Below are 22603 nucleotides of genomic sequence, written 5' to 3'. Positions count from 1 at the left end.
ACAACATTTTCGCCAAGGAAAAAGTTGTTTCAAATCACCTCCCGAACTACCTCTTTCAAGGTATTACAACATTTTTGGGACACCCTGTATAGATATAGTAGTCGCAAGGAAAGGATTCGGTGAAAACGGTGGGTTACGTGAGCCCTGGGAAAACATCTGATAGATAAAATCAGAAAATTTTCTTTTTTAGTAGGTACGTAAAATGCGTATGAACCTCAATTTGCAAAAAAAAAAAATTGTCCTTCTCAAGAATTTTGATTGATAAATCTAGTTTAATGGAAATCAGTTTGAGAACTTGGGAGGTTGGCAACTTAACCTAACAAAATGTGAAGTGCCCTCAGAATCATGTAAGATAAAGTAATGATAAGAAGGATGGAAATATTATTTAAGAAGAACTTTTAGTGTAATAACTAGACTGCGGTTCTTTATGCATTTATAGGAAATTTAAATGTACAAGAATCTACAATTGAAAGTAAAGTTCATGTTATAATATTTGCCGAATAAAATAAATTTCCATTTAGGTTCAATTTTTGTAAGCACGTTCGCGAAGATTTTATTTTGCATAAAGATCCGCAGTCTAGTAATAACTATTGTATATGATTACATATTTGAATAAATAACGGAACGGAATGTGAAGGGAGAAAATTAATTTCTACACCTAATATTAAATTATGGGCGAAAGCTAAATCAGCTGTGAAAGGGTTAACAGAGTAGGTTGCAACCGTAAAGGTGAATGATCCGTATTCTTCAATTTCATGTAAAAATTCAATTCTTTAGACGAGGAATTACTGTATAGAAATGCTTTAAACGAGACGCGTAAGTTCTTCAATTTTCTCTTGGAGCGAATGCTCGAAGGGTCGAGAAAGGAAAGTAGGTGGGTTCACCTCGGAGAGGATCGTTTTCTTCCGTGTCTATCGCGAGTTCGAATAAGCTCCACCGCGAGGAGTCGACGTTTCACGCAGCAGGGTCGATCGAATCTCGCGACCCGCAGGGAGGGAGTTAAAGGAGCGGCACTAGAGCCGCTAGGGCCCTAGGCAACTTCCAATTTCACTGTCCCCTTTTAATTCGAATGTAAAACGAAATATCATATGGAACATGACATTTAAATTTCAAGTAACATCTGTTGACTATGTGTTGAATCTAATAAAAGTTTCTCGTACAATAGTACTATCACGCACGTTAACTGGTAGGGACTGCTAGGCACTATTTTCCAACAATTACCTTTCCATCCCTTCAAATTTGATCAGTTTCCAACGTCAAGACACTATCAAGTTGTCCTTGTCAATTATGTGTACATTTATGTCTATTCCCTTGTTGATTGCTGAGATGGACAAAGCTACGTACAAAATTTCAAGCAACGAGTAAAAGGTAATCTTCGATCCGTTCCAATTACAGTCAGAATTCTACGATAATTTTACGTCGAGCTTGATACAAGTGTTAGTTTGTCTGGAAAGTCCGTGCCGATTTTTGATACGTGGTACACGTCTGTTTATATTGGAATGGTTGAAAACAATTAACATGGGTGCATCCCTTAAAAAGTTGAAAGGTCGTGGAACGAAATGGTATTTATATAATTCAATAAATATATATCAAAATTCAATTCCTTTGAATTATTCTTAAAAATTGGCACGAACTTTCTGGACAACCCAATATATATCAAAATTCAAATGTGTATTCAAGATGTCTTTATCAATTATGTTGACATTTACTTCTATTCCCTTGCTGATTGCTGAGATGGACAAAGCTACGTACAAAATTTCAAGCAACGAGTAAAAAGGTATACAATCTTCGATCCGTTCCAATTACAGTCAGAATTGTACGATAATTTTACGTCGAGCTTGATAGAAGTACAATAATTTGTTCGATCGTTAGAGTATCTATTGGTTATCCATGGTTGGAGTAAAATTCTGGCCATGTTTGGTGTCGAAGGGCCCTCGGAAAAAAGGTGGCTCGAACCGTTGTTCGGTCGGACGTAAAGTCGTCCCTGAGGGGAGCCGAGTAGCGGCGGTGGGAGCCGAGCGTTATGCTCGTTAACGCCGGTGGCGCCAGCTGGCCGCAATGGAAGGAAGAAGGACGGGAGGACGAGGTGGGAGCGGATGCGCGGCAGGGAGAGGGTGGAGGCGCGTGTATCGACGCGGCTGCGCGATTACGTCGATGCGGTAGGGTAGAAAAGGGTAGCAATTCTCCAGCGGCGGGGAAGCGCTGGCGGTTGGACAGAGAGAGAGGGAGTCGCGAGAGAAGGAGGGGACGGCCTGAAAAGCTCGGGCCAGGCTGGGTTTGATCGCTCAATATCCATCCCTTGGCCGGACGAGAGCGCCTGAGAACAGCGGCTCCAGACGAGGGCACGAATCAACCCTTCCTTCTTTTGCGTCCTCGCCCGCGCCACTGTTCCATCGGGAGACGAACAAGATTAACTGGAGGAGCCGGAGGACCCGTGTTGGAACAGGGATTCGCACGTCGAACGTTCGCAGTGGTACGCGAGGGAGCCAACCCGATCGCTCTCTGCAGCTTTCGTCTGAACCATCGGAATGGAGGGCAAGAAAGTCGAGCAGTATTACTCGCCGCCGCCAAAACTCGGCAAATGGGAAGGTTTTAGGATCTTTGTATGGAACTCCGAGACTGGACAATTCCTGGGCCGTACGGGCGCCAGTTGGGGTAAGTTTTTCCTCGGGGCTTGTCATATTCGTACGCGCGAACAGATTCCGAGTAGACTCGACCGAAATTCTAGCGAAATCGAATCGCGGGTTCGCGCGCGAGTTCGTTCCCGTTACGTCATTCCCAATGACCCCTTGGCGTTCATCTTTATGAGCTCGATGCGTACAGATACTTAAAAGCACGGTATCTAAATTTATTGCTCCTTCTCGATAGTTTCATTTCCGTGTCTTTGCGTATCTTTCCGTGACTTTCGAACGAGAAATGCAATACGTACCCCGAGTTACACTCGAACCGTTAACAGAGACGAGCGAAGTTTCTTTTACGAATAAATCTATCGAATAACGAATACCATTGTATTCCTCGGACGGAAACTGAACTTTGCGCCAAACGAATAGAACTCTTCGCTACTTTTCGCGTAGTAGTGTCTTATGTTACTAAAATTTTGCCAATCTCTACGCGTTTAGCGGTTAATCAGTGGATTTCCTCTTCGGTTACGGTAAAAAGTGTCGGTTGGTGCGATACGGGGTCAAACTCTGTTTAGTATAAAATTGCTCGCGACGGTTGTTCCGCGCGGAAGAAGAAGATTCTTTTCGAAACGTCTGACGAGCAAATGTTTGTTTCGCGATGGAAGAATTCGCTCGATTGGCATTCAATCGTGATTCCGTGTCATTCCTGATGTAAAGTGTCGCAATCTACGCGCGCACTGCAGCTCATTAGCGATGCCATATACATACACGTAAAGATCTCTCGCGTTGTATTCGAATACGTGACGGCGGTCTGATTTTAGTTGAATCGATTTCTGTCTAACGTCGATACCATAAGACGGGGTGGGGACTGTTTTCACCGTCGTGTGTTCTCTATATCTCTCTCCGCGGTTGAATCTATACTGACGAGCCCAAGAGATTCCTTCCAAATCGAATTCGTTCTTTTCTTCTCTTACCGATTTCTATCCGATTAATCGTCTTTTTCCTATGGCAACTTTCTTGTCACCATTACATGAATTATGAAATACAGCGGGTGCAGAAAGTACACCGATCAATTTCCAAACAAAACTATGTAAAATTTCAATTTATTAACTTATTTTTTTTTATAAACAATGACATTCCACATATTCTCGGAAATCTCTGGAATAGATACATTACACAAAAAAAAAGAAGAAAAAAAAAAGAAAAATAGCTATTTATGTAAGTTGCGAAATTAACAAGAATGTTGAAGTAATAAGTATTCGCACAAGGGTTTAATTTTTAAAACTTCATTAAGAACAAAGAAATTTACATGAATTTTTCCATTGTGATTTTCTTCGGGATTTCCTTTTGATTTTATAATTATTGTAACTCTTCTAAGCGTTAAATTAACTAAATTATTAGTTATTCGAAGTGGGATTTTTTTTTCATTCCTCTATTAGAGGCATTTTTAAAAGTACTTTTCTGGAAATTTGATGTTTTCTAATTCGTACGGTGCGACAAACTAATGCGTTTACGTTACAAACTCCACTGTAAATGGTTCGTCATAAATAGACTGCGGATCTTTATGCGTTTATAGGAAATTTAACGTGCAAATAATTACAAAATGCAACAATATGTAAGAATATAAAAAAGATTGAATGTAACGTGCATGTTGTAATATTTGCAGAATAAAAATAAATTCCTATTTAGGTTCAATTTTTCTAGGCACGTTCGGCAAGATTTTATTTTGCATAAAGATCGGCGGTCTAGTCACAGGAATCGTACAAATACTTATTGCTTCTATACTTTTAGACACTTTTCCCATTCTTTTGTTAATTTCACAAATTCTATTAACTAGTAAATGTTGTTTGGACTATATCTATCTCAGAGATTTCCGAGAATATGTAAAATGTCATCGATCAGAAAAAAAGAAGTTAAGAAACTAGAATTTCACGCAAAAGTTTTATTGGGAAATTGATCGGTGTACGAATACATTCTACACCCACTGTATATCTCGAAACCACGATTCACGTAACTGGAACCATGACGTCCGCGAGTCTCGATGAATCGAATCGAGTGTAACGCGAATAAATTACTAGAAAATACGTCTCTGAACTAACAAGTAAGTTTCGACCGAAGCTCGATCACAGCTTGATGTTATTGCGATAATGACCTCGTTTTTCTAGTTAGAAAATTCTCATGAAAATGCACAATTTTTACTTACACGACCTCCCATTTTGTCAAATATACGTTACATTATATACATTTCAAAAAATATGGTTATCCGAATGTTATGTTTAAAGTTTTTCATACCAAGTACGTATACTTTACGATTACGAATAAAATCCAATCAACGCTTACTTGCTTGTTGTAACGTAAATGTCACTTTTGCACAGTCTACGCGTCACCAACGAAGAAACTTTAGCCAAAATTTGCAAATAACTTCGTCAATTATCCGAATTCAACAAGATCCTTTGGCAGATATATTTTTTCACACTTTGAGAAAATGGAAAAAAAGAAGAATCGATATTTAGAAAGTTCTAAACTGGAATAACCATTTAAGGGAAAGCTTTCCAATGTTCGCGTAAGCCGCGCGTAATTCATTTTTTTTGGACACTGTTATCGCTGGAAGGAACGCTCTCGAATGCGTGCAAATGGACGCGTCGAAATAGAAATGTACCGTTTTTATCTATCGGCGCACGTATCCTGTTCCGATAACGTTTGTTTTCATTCATTTTCCTCGTAACATTGGCGTTTATGCGTTGGAATTTCAAGGTTCCATCAAGTTGCCGTCGAATCAGGCTCGCAGTTTTGTCTCGAGATAAACGTATTTTTGTTATTGGCCGCGCGTCGGCTCGCGTCAAAAGTCTACCGGGCGACAAAGGCAAAGAGAAACCATGAGAGCGATGAGAGCGAGTGACAATTGGAATTCATTGGCGTAACAGTGAAGTATGACGCTCATCGAACAACTTAATACTACTTAAGTTTCTCATTGCCATGATTTTTTTTTTTACATCTTACTACTACGTTTTCGGCTGGAGCGAGCGGACATGTCCCTTTTGTCTCGGTCTCCTTCGATTTCACGACACTCGGGAGCTTAACGTGGTCGCGTAGTAGTCTATAACTTATAGTATTATACAGTGGGTGTAGGATGTATTCGTACACCGATCGATTTCCAAAAAAAAACTATGTGAAATTGTAGCTCGTTAACTTCCTTTTTTCATAAACAACGATATTGTACATATTCTTGGACGTTAGACTTTAGACGTTATTTCTTTATTATGTTAGATTATTACGTGGGCTTTTTTGAAATATTAGGTTGTCCCGAAAGTTTCTTTCGTAATTTGCACTCGATTATTTTGTGCGGCAGTGTTTATATAAATAAACGATCTAATTTCTTAGATGCTGTAACAGTGTAAGATGTTGTAACAGTAACGGAGCAAAATGAATCGTACGCAATTCAATAATGTAACATTAGACATAAAATATCGCGTATGTGTCGCTTATTAATACAACGAAAGAAACTTTTGATCAATGATTTCTTTAGTAAATGAAATTTAAATAAAATGTCCAAAATGTGCGTAAATTTTAATTTTATAATAATACTTCTGGAAAGTATTACAGGAATATTTGATGGAATTAGTCCAGAAATATTGAGAAAATTAATGTACAGATCGTCATAATTAATTCGTTAAGATTTTGGTAAACTTTCAAACAATTTAGTATGTCACATATTTCTGTATTTTTTTCCTTGACAATAGTAAATTATTTTATTCTTTTTTATTCATCTACTTTTCTTTATTTGTATTTAAGAATTCATGTACCGTACTGTGTGCTTCGAAATGCGATAACGTTATTCTTACCCACGCGATATGTACTTCTCCGCTTCAAATAATTATTCTTATTCTTTTTTCTTTCTTTCTTTTTTTTTTTTTAATTACAAACCTCGAAAGTAATTGACATTGTATAAATCTTGAAAGTTCAATGATTTCTTTAATAAATAAATGGTATGTTTACCTCGGAAAAGCACAGAATTAATTTCTACTTCTAATAGTGTATACATACAGTGGGTGTAGAATGTATTCGTACGTTGATCGATTTCCAAAGTAACTTTTCTGTGAAATTGTAATTTATTAACTCCTTTTTTTTATAATCAATGATATTCTACGTATTCTCGGAAATCTTTGGAATATAGTTCAAATAACAATTACCAGTTTATGTAATTTGCGAAATTAACAAGAAAATACGAAAAATCGGTAGAAATATAGAAGCAATAAGTATTCGCACGGTTCTTATGGCGAATAATTTACAGTAGAATTTGTAACATAAGCACATCAGTGTATTGCTCCATGGGAATCAGAAAACATTAAATTTCCAATACAAAAGACTTAAAAGATGCTCTAATAAAGGAATGGAAGAAGATCCCATCCCGAGTAACATCGACATTTATGATAGTTAATTTAATACCTACAAGAGTTGCAGTAATTATAAAATCAAAAGGAAATCCCACGAAGTATTAATTATTTATAAATTAATGTAAATTTCTTATTATTATTATTATATATTTTTTTTTTTTTTTTAAACGAAGTTCTAAAAATATAACACTTGTACAAATAATTATTGCTTCTGTATTTCTATCGATTTATTGTTTTTCCTCGTTAATTTCGCAATTTACATAAATAGTTATTGTTTGTTGTACTCTATCTATTCTAGAGATTTCCAACTATATAGTCAGGGAAAAAAGGTAGATCGAGTTGCTATGTGTCCATTACGTGTACAAGTTTTTATTTGATTTTACCAATTGTCTTCACGATTAATTGCGACGGTACAGTGTTAATAATCTGCGACATTGTGCTCGGCTCTGTTGTAATAATAATTGCTGACTGATGTGCGCGACACCGCTCAATGCCGTTTATATAATATCGTTGATTACTGTCATTCGTAAAATATTAGCTTAGACCTCATTTTTTCTTGTACCTTTTTCTATTATGGATTCTATTTTCCTAAATACTACCGAAACTATTCATTAATGTTCTTTATGCAGTCGTAAATGATCTGTAATATAATTGTTGCACAGATCTCCGGATAACTCTTTTTTCTTGTTTAACGGATCACGCTAACATCGTGTTTTACAATTTGTTATACAAACGTTCGAAAGTTTTGTGGTTTCACGAAAAAATTTTTTTACGTTTAAATTATGGTAAAAGGGACCTAAGCATAAGGTCGAAATAATTATGTTTAACAAACAAAACTTTGTCTACGACTACTGCATTCTTTCTATATTTTCTGAATATATTAAACTTCATTTAGATATTTCTTTTTTATATTATACATGTATTCTTAGTAACTTTACGACAAATATCTCTAATTGCGAAACATAACGCCGTAGCCAGGCGAAATAATTAATATTTTTAGACAGAACAGGTGCGCAATTTTAAATTATACATTTGAAAAGTTCCTGACGAATGTTACTTTGTTAGATCCTATAAATAGGTCGTTTTCTTCCTGGAATTGACACGCCGAACTATGCGTCTTTATTCTATTTATAAGCGTATCGATCTGATACAAATGCCTGTATCCAAAATACGTGTCGTATAAAAAGGAAATTGTCGGATTCAGTTCAGAAAAATGTAAGCGCTTTATCGAATTGTACCAAATATAATAATGGGGACCTGAATAGAGTGTGGAATTAAACGTCTAAATTGTTAGTAATGTCTGTGTACAATTTATAACTAGACTGTGGATTTTTATGGATTTATAGGAAATTTGAATGTGCAAGAAACTATAAAATGCACACGGTATACACTAATATAAAAAAAAAAATATTGAAAGTAGAGTAAAGTAAATTGATGTTTTAGGACCTGCTTTTTCGTAGGTACAAAAATTTTATTTCACATCAAGATTCGCAGTTTATTCATAACTAACACAAGAGTATAATAAAATATAATAAAATGAGTATTGCTCTCGAAAATAAAAATGCAATTTTGTAAACGTTTTAGCGATTCTTGATCGCATCGAATGAATTCTTATTCTCTTCAAGTAGTAACGCCTGAAATAAACGAGACTGGTAGACATAACCGCGTATAATAGTACTTGTAAACAAGAAATTTCCACAAATATTTTTTGTTATACCTCATTTACTCATGCAACATACACCAACACGCAAACTACTTTTATATTTATCGACGAATTAATGGTCATGGTAATGCAAGCATAAAGCAGAAAAATTAGTTCTGTCGTGATTCCACAATTCGACAAAAATCCTTTGTGAAATTTTGATATGTGCACGATACTAATAATAATAACGTAATTTTTTCATTCAGTTATTCGTTCCACGAGCAGCACTTGAACATGTCTGGGAGACATATGAAAATAATCATAGTATCTATTAAAAAAATTCTAGATTACTTTGACAAGTTTTCCAAGGTCCCTCAACAAATTTCGAATCGTTTTACTGACCTGTTCAAAAGTTACAACAGTTTCTATATATAACATATTTACGTGCAGTTAAATGGAAAACATGCTATCACGTTAATTGAAATAGAAAAATAGTGTTAAAGAAATAGCAAGAATAATCTATACATTTATAAACTGGTAGATCAATAAAATAAATAATATTTACTACTTGTTACAGAATTGTTTATTAAAAAAGAAAGAAAAAAATGTGAGATTCACGCTGTTATTATTAAGTTTAAAGCAGTTCCTATTACCAACTGTGAAAGCGTTAGTGTTGCCACGTTTTACTACATAAAAATGATATTTATTTTATTTTATTTTATTTTATTTAAAAAAAAAAAATAACATTCTCCGTTATGCAAGCATACATTTGTTTTCTAATTTTTATGAAGCGTCTTTAAGTAATTTGCACGGTTCATTTTAGATATAAAAAAATGATGTATTTTTAACCGACTTCGAAAAGGATATAATATATATATATATATATATTTTTTTTTTATTATTATTACTTCAAGTTGAATTTAAGGCATCTTCAATGCCAAAAGTTTTTTTTAGTAATGATTAAATGTATCAAGAATTTCATTCTAAAATTAATATTCATATGAACGTCGTAATTACAAAGATACGATTAATTAAAATGTCATATACATTTGTGTCCGATTGTACCTCCCATACATCAACTAAATTTCGACTCTTGATCTGGTTTCGCTTTCGTTGGAATACAATACGTGGTTGCTATAGTAACGTAACATTTTCACGGCTTGTTTTTTTCTGCGATATCGACCACGGCGATCAGGCGAAACGCGACGGCGCCGCAAACTTAGAAGCCAGAGCGTGGTTCATTTATGAAGTAGGTCGTTGTTATTGTTACATCCACCTTCGAATCTCTGTACAGGAAATGGCGTCCTTTGTGACGTCTCTCGTTGCGTTTATCGGAGAAATTAGGCGACACACCTTCGCGAGGAACGAACGAGAGACGTCCTTGGTAAAAGTTTCGACATCGAGGAATCGAGCTGCAATAGAGACGTGTCGTGGAAACATCGTTTTAGGGTCACCTAAATTCTCCAGGTTTACTTTATATATATGCACGCGAATCGATTTTCCAACCGAACAGTTGCCTGCCGAAAAACATTGCCGATAATGTTGTCGAGAGCTTAACACCCTTCGAGTTTTATAAGTTTTTAGTTTTATATTATAAGGGTACAGTATGAATTTCTGTACCTAACACAGACGTAGCTGAAATCAAAACTTGGTCGAGAACCTAGAAGGTTGATAATTTAACGTAACAATAACAAAATGATTAGATATTTCTACTGAAACTGAAATCACAAATGGTCGAATATAAAGGTGCAGAATTAATTTCTGTACCAAACATAAACGTAGCTGAAATCAAAACAAGGTCGAGAACCTAGAAGGTTGATAATTTAACGTGATAATAACAAAATGATTAGATATTTCTACTGAAACTGAAATCACAAATGGTCGAATATAAAGGTGCAGAATGAATTTCTGTACCAAACATAAACGTAGCTGAAATCGAAAGTCATGTGTGACGTTAAAATGGCCGACAGACAGTCGGAGGAGGTCTGATATCGTACAAGTCTTCTTCGAACGAGGGTAAGACGCATAGGGTTGGTTCAGACGGAGCAATACGTAATCCAACAGTGCAGATATCTGTATATAGGATATAGCGAGGCTCACCCACGGGGATCAATAACCTACTCTGGTTTCCTCGCAGTGGAGATCGTTGGGTCGTAGGCATCGATACTTGCGCATATCTTCTTCTGCCAGGTGTGCGTTGTCTTCCTTCGACTATGCATACTCGTTGCACGATACCTAAACGGTTTTTTTTTTTTTTTCTTAATAGATGTTGCATACGACTTGTACTACTGTCCACGAGTCACTCGAGACGGATCGATGGTCAACATTTTATCAGAATATATAGAAATCGAATCCAAACACTCTATAGCGATTTATTTGCTACATTTATTCGAGCAGACAGTTATTCGGATAAGCATTTCACTCGTTCAATGGCAAATCGTATTTATATTAATTCTAAGATGATTCCAAGATCTTTCATATAGATAGATTGTAGATAGATAGATAGATGAATAATTTATTACTTGTAATTTTTACATAAGGAAGAATCTTCCTTCTCTTTCCTCGCTCTTTCTTCTAGCTTTCCTCACTAATTCTGTTTTAATTATTTATCCGTGACGATTCAATGCGATATTATATTAGAGAGTTAGAGTAATCTGCAGTAATAAATCACAAAAACCGATTGAATTTTTAATTTCATGCAAATCGTATTATTCTATTAAATTATAGAGTAAAGAGTTTTTTTTTTGTTTTTTTTTAAAGAGGTTTAGAATTTTCTTCTTTATTCGAATACAAATGGCACGAAATATATCCGCTTTATGTATAATTATTTATTTTAATATATTCATTACAATTATATTCAAGTACAATTAAAAGTTTGATTTAAAAAGCATAATTTTAATTCAACAACTTTTTAAATGAAATAAAAACGATTGAATTATATAAATAGATGACTTGTGAACACCGGTGTATTGTAAGAGGGAAGCATATCAAGTTTAAAGGGAATCGTATTGGGTCAGACGCTTTAGTCAGACTCTTCGAACACTGTCTACATTCTACTTACTCGTGCTATCACATTTCTCCCTATGTCCAAATTGACAGTCGCGCGACAACAAAATCGTTCATAGATCGATGTTTTTTTCCCCTCGATGTGTCTACTAACTTGTTCAACAACTTGACACGCCAGGAGCTATAATAATTTATTACTTTTCATAGAGAACTCTGATCCGATCCACTGCCTTGCTATGACGCTTCAACGAAACCGACCAAGTATATCTTTGACATTTAGCAACTTTTTGTTGCAAACGTTGCCAAAAATCGGTGCATTGATTAGACCATCACTAAACGTGCAAAACTAATAGTTGCGTGGATATTTTCCGATGGCTATTCTTCGAGGACAAATTATCCGTATCATACGTGCGTCAACGAATCTTATAAAACAAACGCGTTGCATCGCTTACTCGATATCAATTCAGGCCAATTAGACCTCGGATCATAATTGCCACGATGTTCTAGTCTTCGATTGCTACGTATGCTGCGGGACGAATTAACTTTCAATTAACCGATCAACTGTAAAATGTTCGCGATAAAGATATACGGTGTAGAATTTTCGATTTAGAATTTCAGCGATCCCAGGAGTCGGACGAGATTTTTTTCTTCGTCCTTGCGTATCAAACGATGAATGCGCGTGGTGTGTAATTTATTTCAGCCTATCAGACCAATTGAAAAGTGCACGCGTTCATTTCAATTAGCGCATCGCCTCGAGGAATACATTTTCTTAAATTGGACGCGCATGACTTATTTCTCCAAGTAAATATTTCACTCGCAGATAAATTAATTCTCTGCGGGATGATCAATTATCGTTTCTTAAGTAGAAGACTGTTCCATCTTCCATAAGAACAACAATTTTATCGATTCGAAGACAATCGTTTTCTATAAATTTCATTGGAACGTTTTCAGTTCCGATACGTTTTAATATTCGAAACGAGGTAATATTCGAAGCTACAACAACGGTCGCAAAACTCTGTCGAGATCTGTTCGTTAAGCTTATTATTCAACAATTATTCACGGTTCACATACATATATATATATTATTAACAATTTCACATTTCTTGATTGCAGGCAAGATCTTGTTATTCTACGTTATTTTCTACGCGGTGCTGGCTGGTTTTTTTGGCGCAATGCTGACCGTTTTCTATCAGACGTTGAAGCCGAACGAGCCGAAATGGCTGCTGAATGACTCGTTGATTGGAAGCAATCCTGGACTTGGTTTCAGGCCTATGCCACCGTCATCTAATGTCGACAGTACCTTGATCTGGTACAAGGCCAGCGACGAAGGTAACTTCTTGCATTGGACCAGGGAATTGGACAAGTTCCTCGAAGGTAATTTGCTTTTATTCGATTAAGAGGACTTTATTCTAGTCCAGAGCGTCAATTTTTTGTTCTCTTTGGAAATTTTTTGTTTAATCTATAAGGAATTTTTATAAAGGGTTTTGCACACGTATTTAGTCGCATTTTAAGAACATAAACAATTTCTTGCGGGTAACAATAATGAAAATTAAATGTAGTACAACTGCACGTTACAACTGCTTACAATTGATAAGTTCTGAACCGGAAGTGGAGGACCTAGAACGCTGAAAAGGCACAACTGTAAATCGAAACCTTTCAAATGTTAACTGAGCTACTTTAGGTGACGCACCGAGGACATTATAACTATCACAAAATCTCCCTTGTTCTTTTAAATATATACATAAATTTATTTCTCCTTTCTACATAATTTTATTAATACTCTCAGATTTTCCTAATAAAAAAAATGGCGCATAATTTGTCTTCTTTAATTGCTTTACTTCACTTGCAAATTAAAGCAGCTAAAATAAGAAAGGATCTGCGCGGTATTCTTCAGTTTTAATTGGACTTCTTGAAGGGCGAATTTTAAAGGGATCTTTTTTTACTTTAATCGGATATACGCAAACCAAAGCGACATTTGTCTGTGAATCGATTTTGACGTACAAATATGTTGTGTCACTTTAATATTGGATATTTTTTTGATTCTAAAAGGTATCGCGATGGTAAATAACGGTAATTTAGCTATAAAACCAAACGTACGCATATGTTGCAGTATTTTTCAGAAGGTTAAATTTCCAATATTTGAAAGATCGTGTCAGGATAATGTATTTATAAACAGATATCGTAGCGATGGTTCCTTTCTGTTTATAAATCTGATTGTTAGGTAGAAATATAGAATATCGGACGACATTATTCGCACAGACATATAAAAATGCTGATATTAACGGATAAGTTAGAAAATCTTCTTTGTTCTAACCAGCCAGTTACGTCAGTAAAGCGTTAAATCTGGTCAAGGTGACACCAATTTCCGGATCAGAGTTTTAACATGTTGGTCGCCACGTCACTCAGGTATGGGTGACTGTACTTTTTCATTTCGGAAATAATTAAAAGAACTAGAAGAATGAATTCCAAGGGTATGATAGTCTAAATAAATCTGGACAGAATTCGTGAATTTGATGAAGTAACATAATTAAATACTACGGTAAATGTTTAATCTAATTGTTATTATATGATAAATTATTTAATCTTCCTCAGAGTACCAAAAGACAGCAGCGAACGCGAATAACGCCCAGAATAGGATGATTTGCGACTACGGGAAAACACCACCGGAGGGCAAGGTTTGCGACGTAGACATGGGTACGTGGGGACAATGCACGAAGGAACACAAATATGGATACAATAAATCCGCCCCTTGCATTTTCCTGAAGCTGAACAAGGTACGTAGTCTCTTAGCAACAACTGTACGCTCTAACTTGTAACAACTGGTTGATTACGATACTTCTTAGTTGGTGTTCTATAATTGTTCTAAAATCGTAAAAAATTAGAGTGATTACTAGATAGATAGATATAGTTTTTATTCCAGCTTTTAAGCCACGAAATGGACTTGGATTACAATCCACTAAACCATACACACGCTTACTCATACCACCATACTGAATATCTTACATACTAAACTTAAAATTAATAACCCTTAATCTACAAACATCGAATCCTTAAACTACCCTTAACATTAACTTTGGTCTCTTTCTATTTTACATTTTTTTACTGTCCGCTCCTTTCCTTCCTCTTCTTCTCAGTCTTCCTTACCCACTTAGAGTGATTACTATTTTTGACAATTGTATTCGAATAAAGAAAACAAGTGGCAGGTACTAATAGTTGTAATTGCAGATCTTCGGATGGGTGCCCCAGATATACAACGACACGTCGCAATTGCCCAGCTCCATGCCGGTCGATCTTCAATCACACATCAAGCAGGAGGAAATGGCCAATAGGATGAACACTATTTGGGTATCGTGTGCTGGTGAAAATCCAGCTGATATTGAGAATATGGGTCCGATTCAGTACCTTCCACGTCGTGGCTTCCCTGGCTATTATTTCCCCTTCAAAAATAATCCAGGATACCTCAGCCCTCTCGTGGCTGTCTTCTTCGAGAAGCCTAAATGTGAGAATTCAATGAATAAACTGTTTCCTCGTCGTTACTCTGCGGATCTGTGGGCAAATGCATATATTCTGACGAGAAACGAATGGAACAGTCAATGATCATGTTACCAAATACGTAGCAAACATTTCATGTTCACATGTTACCAAATGTTGCATATATTTTTCAAACAGTTAAATAATATATGATTCTACATTGTGCTATAACTCGCAAACTTTACAAACTTACCAGCTGATACAGCAAAATTAGAAGTAGCAATGTTTCTTTGAACTATTAGTAAACATTTGTGAAAATTCTAACGCAGATTTGAATGGAACTTTTTGCGATTTTACCTCCTTGATTCTCTATAATCTACATATTACAATTTCATCATTATATTGTAATTGCTCGAACATCCGCAGTATACTATTCACGAGCCAAGGGGATCGACGAAAATGAAAATAAATTTGAAAGAAACCGGGCAAACCAATAACAAGAATGAATTTTTCAGATGGCGTGATAATCAATATCGAATGCAAGGCCTGGGCGAAGAACATATTCCACGACAGAGTCGAGAGGCGCGGCTCGGTACACTTCGAGCTAATGGTGGATTAAACGCAACACTTGCCACCTTTTGTAAGACCACTACCAACTGCGTCCAAGAAAAAGTAGGAGGAAGGAGAATAAGACAAATTTCTTTTTTAATCAATCTCGCTGGCGGATCGTGACCACTCCTTCTTTCCTCCGGTTTTCTCTGCCGACGATACCGCCCTAGCCGCGCGTTTTATTAACGTAGATCCGTCAGAAGCTCACGCTCATTTCTTCACCATCCTCATCTTCGGAGTGATTCTCTTCATTGTGATCTTTAACATCGTTTTATTCATCGTCGCGCTTCTTACTACCATTAAAGAGGGAATCGTTCCTCCAATGATCGTTGTTCGTGATTCGTTTCATTTCTGTCTCACAGTACACACAGACACACAGTTGTATCTCATAAAACGACACACGATGCGTAGGGCCGCCGCGCGATCACCGTCGTCGCTTCCACGGGCAATATAGAAAAAGGTTATCACAGAACGAATAGAACGGACCAGTGAAATTGGCTATAATATATGTTAATATACAAGCTGTATACACAGGATGATACATGAACTATTATGTATCGGGATGCACAAAAAAAGAAAAAAAGAAAACACAAGTTCAGCGGAAAAATTCTGCACAAAACTGAACGGCGGTATATCCTTTCTTTCTATCGGGGGTGAAGGGGAGTGGTCGGTATTGTCAGGATCTAAGTATATCGTTAATCGGGGGAACGTAATTCGTTGGAACGCGTTAAGGAGGTTTCCCTTACTTCTTTGCCTCTTTTGCGACATTTTTCGCTTCTTTCGTCGTGATTTTTCTGTTTACGTAATTGGTCTCGTTGCAAGGCTTTGGGGCGCACGCGTGTACCGTTCTTTTCATTACTTTTCCTCGAACTCGTCGGTACTCGCCTAGTTGACGAGACCGCTAACGTGTAGGGTACACCGAGGATAAACTGATACTCTTAGTTCGTGCCACGTAGACGTATTAAAGAAAGAGAACAAAAAAAAAATAAATAAATAAAATAAAACGTAGTGTCTTTACGCCCGTCGGTACGGTGCACCCGGCACGGTGGAACTTTTGATTTCGAATTCCACGAAGAAGCTCTCGGACGCGGCTCTCGGGCGAATCTCGATCCAAAGTTCCGCCGTTTCGGGGCTGAATGGTCAGGAATGTCTGAAGAATCGAAATTCACACGCAACGATAATGGTGGATCTAGCAAAAAACGGAGTTTTTCGCTGAGATGGTCAAAATTTATCGATCTATTTATTATATGTCCTTATCTAGATTCAAATTTATTTATTTACTTCTTTATTTTTTACCCTTATCTGGATCAACGCTTCGAATAACGAATGGATGATAAGCAGCTATCGATGTATTATTCGGTCGTTCAAAATTACCTATCAGAATTGTACTGAAGTTTATCTAGATTACTGTTCGAGTAACGAAACAGGGATAAGCAATTTTTAATATGTTAATTGTTTAGTAAAAATTACAATCTGAATTGTAGGATTTAAATTATATTTGACGCGGAACGAAGAGAAGCTTATTCGAATAATTGATCGAATAAGTGTAAGAAATAAACTGCGTAAGAAATTCTGCCCATCTTTGGTCTGTCGCGCATATGTTCGCCACCAAACTCGTTGGAACGAGAGAACGCGTCGTTAAATGAGGTCGAAGGCTTCGATTCAACCATTTAGAGCGTTTCGTGCGGTGGAACTTTTGATTGAATGTCCCACAATCCCTGGAGTGTTTGTAATATATCTCTGTCTTGCCTTGGCGCGTGGATTGTTGGTAGGATGCGATAAAGAATCAAAAGTAGACTTGATTCGATTAACGGAAAACAGATCTCAGTCGTTTGGTCAAGTTCCAGTTTTGTCGATACAGAGTTACATTACTAACACTGCGGTGTATACATTGAACATACTTTAATGGCGGTAACGTATAGTAGAGTGGAAATTATACTAATATGTATCTTTCGTTAACGGAACCGAAGGAGGCAGACAAAGATAGATTTTAAAGGAAAAAGGCAATGAAAGCGATGAATAACTTTTATCGCCGCTAGTGGATGGAAAGAATCGTGTCGATGAAAGTTTAATGGATTAATAATCCAACTAGCAGTCGCGACGTGACTGAAACTTTTGCATGTATTCGTTTTCTGTTGAATTACTTTTGAAATTAAGAAACGAATCGATTTGTCCAATTTTCGTTTGAACGTTAATCCTGTTACAGATTAAAGTAACAGTTCCTTCTTGTTACCGCTATTGATGTGAGTAAGTGTACACAGACACGCATACAGACACGAACGTGCGCGTAGGCACTGAAACGCGCGCGCATACACATACACATCGGATACGCGAGGTTCAAGAAGAGACAAGAGCAGCGGAAAGTACGACGTTGGATTTCGATTTGTCGAGATACAACGCGCAGATTGCAGGGGAAAATTTTAATCAGCCTAGTGATAACCGTACGACACCGTATGGAATATGTATTTATGATTATATTGTACCGCATGATAATATCTAGCGCTAGTCCATGCAATCGTATAGTCGATAGGTTGTATCATACAGTCTGGAGATCAGAGGAATTATGTTCTATCTCGGCATACCTGATTACCAAACCGCCAAAACGTTCGTTCACAGTTCGCTTACCGATTCTATTCGTCGATTATTCGCGTTCGATAGAGCAAATCTGCTTTTAAGCTATGTAAGTTTCCCTGTTTCCCTGTCATTGGAACAGCGTTTGTCATCGCTTTCATTGTCGGTTTGATCGATTTCGGACGATTAGTTTTTTCCACTCGCTTTCACGTATATCTCCACTACGGCCAACACGCGTTACGTACTTAATTTAAGCGAAACATAGAATGTTTCCGCCTCTGATCTCCCGCCTTTGTGGCTTGTACTTAGAAACAAAACTGGTTGTCCCGAGAGCTTGTTCGTTTCGTTCGAGAGACAGCGTTTGCGCGGTGGTCGTCGCCCCTTTGCATCTTGGATCCTTGGCTCGCGGTTCATAAGTACACGCTGGAATTTCCACGGTGACGGGAAAATGCGAGAGGGAGAGATACGTGACGATATAAGTATAACGCTAATCGAAATAACGAGGAAACGGTGGTTTCCTCTTCGATCGTTTCCCGATTACGCTTACACGTTCACTACCAAACTCATACTGCCAAATATGTTCACTATACCGAATGTAATTTGTTACCTGTTACGTGCGTAAAATGTTTGTTCTCGGATATTTTATTGGGAATTTTAAAATATCGTTGCACTCTCTACGTTGTTTTACCGCGCCATGTTGTACACGCTGCGAGATAGAATACTTAATATATTTAAATACAGCTAAGCGTTCACTCATACATATATATATATATATATATATATATATATATATATATATATATACACACACACACACATATACAGAGATACCGTTTATCTTTAGTTTTTTTTTTTTTTTTTTTTTGAGATTGGTGTTCATTCGAGGTAATCGATTCCGATGGTATGAACGGTCTCGGTACTCGAAGCATCCAAAGAATTTACATTAAATTCTCGGGCAAAAGCGTAGCGAAGGATCATTTCGCTTCCGGTTAAGTGGACAAAACGATAGTACAAAGATTATTGATCGAGCGATCCGAACGGGCGGCGACTTCGACTGTAAGCGCTGCCGAAAGAATAATTTGATTGCTGTTTATTAATCGTTGTTACCGAGCGATTATTATTAATTCTTATGATTACCATTATTATTATTGTTATTATTATTTTCTTGGGTCCTCGCCCGGAGCCATGTTGAAATAAGAAACAGAAAAAAAAAAAACTTACCATAGATTAATCGTCAATGATACTATTAACTTTTAAGAAAAAAAAAAAAAAGAAAAAGACGGAAAGAAGGAAGAAAAGAAAGAAACGGAGAGGTTGCGGTGCGCGTCAGATGAAAAGGAAAGGACGGGTATCGACACGATGACGATGATGATGGTGATAACGATGGTGAACGATGAATTGCGCATCGATGGTGCAACCGTACTATTAGCAATTATTACGCGTGTATAACGCGCCGATTCGAGAGCGACTATATTATACACGAGTACGTTCATCATTGCGTATGAGTTGTTTCTAATAATGAACATCCGTTGTTAAGGTGCAAGAGTCACGGCTTTGCGAGAGTGTGAGAAAAGAATAAAACAGCGTCTAGCGAAAGACAGGGAAGGCAAATTATACTAGTCACGAATCGGATTCAGTCGAGTAATCATGCTTAAAGTTTCTTCGATCGTCGCGTGGACACGTTCGTCTTTCGAAACCGAGCGATATTCGATAGAATCGGGATGGAAAGCTGGTAAAAGAAAAAAAAAAGAGAAAAAAAAAAGAAAGATAAAGAATATTTACACGTACTCGTTATTCAAGCCGGTCGAAGTTACCGTCGAAAGTACATCCGATGTATCTTGCAAAATCTATCATTTACGTTTGAAATTCTACGTGGAACATGTTTCCTGTGTGATAATTGTTATCTCAGTTAGCGCGTTAAGTATGAACGTGAGACGTATGCGTATGAGCGTAGATGACGATTTCGTTGAAAGCTAAAGAGATCGCGGAGCTGCAAGCTGTAAAGTATATTTAAAGATATATCACGGTATATATATATATATATATATATACATATGGTATTAATTGCGTACGGTATAGTTAAAGCAGCGACGATATATAAATACGTATTGTCGCGTCTAATTATATGTTACGGATACATTCTAAGATATTGCTACCAAAAATTGAGGTCTCCGTGTAACCGGTAATATTAGCAACAAAGTTTCGACAGAACTCACGATAAATACATGACATGTGAACGCTAAGATACACGAGAGAATTTCATGGAAATATTGTTCTAATTAAGATAATTAATTAATCTCCGTAAGTAAGTTTAAGTGGGATTCGTATATTGTAACGCATATATGCATGCATACTCGTTATATACTGTTCGTTCAACTATCGAACGATACACGTATGTATAAAATATTTAAGGATCGTTTAGTACGGTATACATACATCGGGAGAACCCGCTCATTCAGCGCGCGTACATCGGCGACTATGAAACAAGAACCGATCAAAGATGCGCCAATAATATATATACGTATCGCGATTGAAGAACATCCATTTAAAAACGAATTAATATATTTGATGCACGGAACTTGCGGTCACGAAGCGATATCAGATTTTCTATCTCATGACACCATGTCGATGATTCTTGGATTCATCTTCGTGTCCCGAGTTAACCGATTGTTCTCCAAAAAAGAGAAAAGAAAAAGAAAAAAAAAAAAGATAAACAAGATAAATAATGGACACGATTTTCCGACTCAACGCTTACTTAAAACTATCAAGGCTCAAGTACATTTTCCTCGATGTTACCTAGCTATGAGAGGATTTGTCTTCGATTTGGTTAGATTTTACAAATTTAGCAGCGAACGTCACGACCTGGTGTTCCGAGAAAGGAAAGGTATACACCGATACTCGTTAGAGATTAAAATTCATAACTGCATACGGGTTGCGTCTACTTTTCATACCCTTGTAACTTTCTATGTATAGGGAAGAGGTTCATCAAAGGAAGCTAACCGAACGTGATATTAAGACATAAAAAGAAATTATATAAAAGAAAAAAAAAAAAGTGTGAGTAGCGAAGCAAACGCGCCTTGCAATCGAGAAGCAATCGCTCCGAAGCTGCGAGACAATTGTAGAAAGAAAAAAAAAAACGAAAAAAAAAAAACGTTTATGTCGCGACACAGGAACTCTTGTCCTGCGTCTATCGATGGGATTTAACCACAGATTACGAAGACTCGAAATTGGCGCGGTTCAAGATCGCCGGGTACTGCCTAACGTTTCGAGATATCGCTCTCTTCGGGTCTTCGTGCACCTACGATTGTTGCTATCGAGTAAGATAAATTACGATGTACTTAATTCTATTACGATGACATTAATTATTAGATCTTCAAAGTGTTACCGTTAATAACATACGATCTACGTCAATATATAGCTGTCGAGAGGCCTGTCAATGTACCATTACAGCAAGACGAAGCGAGAAACGATCCAAAGGTCGCTTCGCCTTGTGCAAGCTCACAATCCACGATGCTATCTACAACCACTGGTTTACTAGATTGCGATGCACTCGAACGGTAAACGACACTAGCGTTTAGACGTGGAGAAGAAAAGAAAGAGTTCGGCGATGAGCTCGAGCTTGTCTAACCTTTTCTTTCTTTCTTTCTTTTTTTTTTTTGCTGATTCCTTGCATTTGACCGAATGTAAGAATTAATAATCGCCGAAGGCTTTTCATTTATCGTAGCGATTCGCGCAGAGGAACGATCGCGCGTTGGTGCTCTTGTCTTAACACGAGCCTCTACCGTAGCTTAAAATAACGTAACGTGGAAAACGACGACACCTCGGTTGGCCGTCGATTAGGTGAAAATTTGCCTCTCGACGAGTTTTTAATACCGACACAAGCTTTCGATCCGATTTCATCGCGATACTCGCCTCCGATTTCGAAGACTCGGACGTAAATTTTGGCGGCAAGATGTTTAGGCATGGACACCTGGTACCGACTCGAAGCAAAATGGTATGGCTGTTGACATCATTATGCTTGAAATGTGTTATGAAAAATAAACAGAATGTACAAAAAAATATCTGGTCGGTTTGATTTTATTGGTAGCGTGCGCGTGTAATTAGGTAAAATAGAGTTTCGCTGTTGAGAATTTTTTTGTTTGATTCAACGGAAATCGCATGTCCCAAACGGTCCACCAATATTTTTGTACCAATTGACAACACGAGCTCTGTGGTAAATAGATTATAACACGAAAAATAGTTAGAAAATTTCATTAACGGTGTCAATTTTTATTCATATGCAGGTATCG

The 22603-nt window shown here is 37.0% G+C and overlaps 1 protein-coding gene across 1 annotated transcript; it reads left to right on the top strand.

Annotated features, from left to right (window-relative positions):
• The first annotated feature begins 2269 nt into the window (after positions 1–2269).
• On the top strand, positions 2270–22375 carry LOC128885148 (sodium/potassium-transporting ATPase subunit beta-2). Its single transcript, XM_054139004.1, has 5 exons — positions 2270–2655; positions 12777–13037; positions 14256–14437; positions 14889–15162; positions 15650–22375. Exons 1-5 carry the CDS (start codon positions 2529–2531, stop codon positions 15751–15753), a joined length of 948 nt encoding a protein of 315 aa, XP_053994979.1. The 5' UTR covers positions 2270–2528; the 3' UTR covers positions 15754–22375.
• Positions 22376–22603: the final 228 nt, after the last annotated feature.

Source organism: Hylaeus volcanicus, chromosome 1 (genome assembly GCF_026283585.1).
Source record: "Hylaeus volcanicus isolate JK05 chromosome 1, UHH_iyHylVolc1.0_haploid, whole genome shotgun sequence".
Lineage (NCBI taxonomy): Eukaryota > Metazoa > Arthropoda > Insecta > Hymenoptera > Colletidae > Hylaeus > Hylaeus volcanicus.
The sequence above is the reverse complement of the archived record's forward strand: the minus strand, read 5'-3'. Positions and strand labels throughout refer to the sequence as shown.

Excerpts from the sequence above, each read along its gene's own strand:
- LOC128885148 (XM_054139004.1), top strand. The coding sequence starts at position 2,529 with ATGGAGGGCAAGAAAGTCGAGCAGTATTACTCGCCGCCGCCAAAACTC. Across the intron at positions 14,438-14,888 it reads TTTTCCTGAAGCTGAACAAG|ATCTTCGGATGGGTGCCCCA; the intron begins GTACGTAGTCTC and ends TTGTAATTGCAG. Across the intron at positions 15,163-15,649 it reads CTTCTTCGAGAAGCCTAAAT|ATGGCGTGATAATCAATATC; the intron begins GTGAGAATTCAA and ends TGAATTTTTCAG.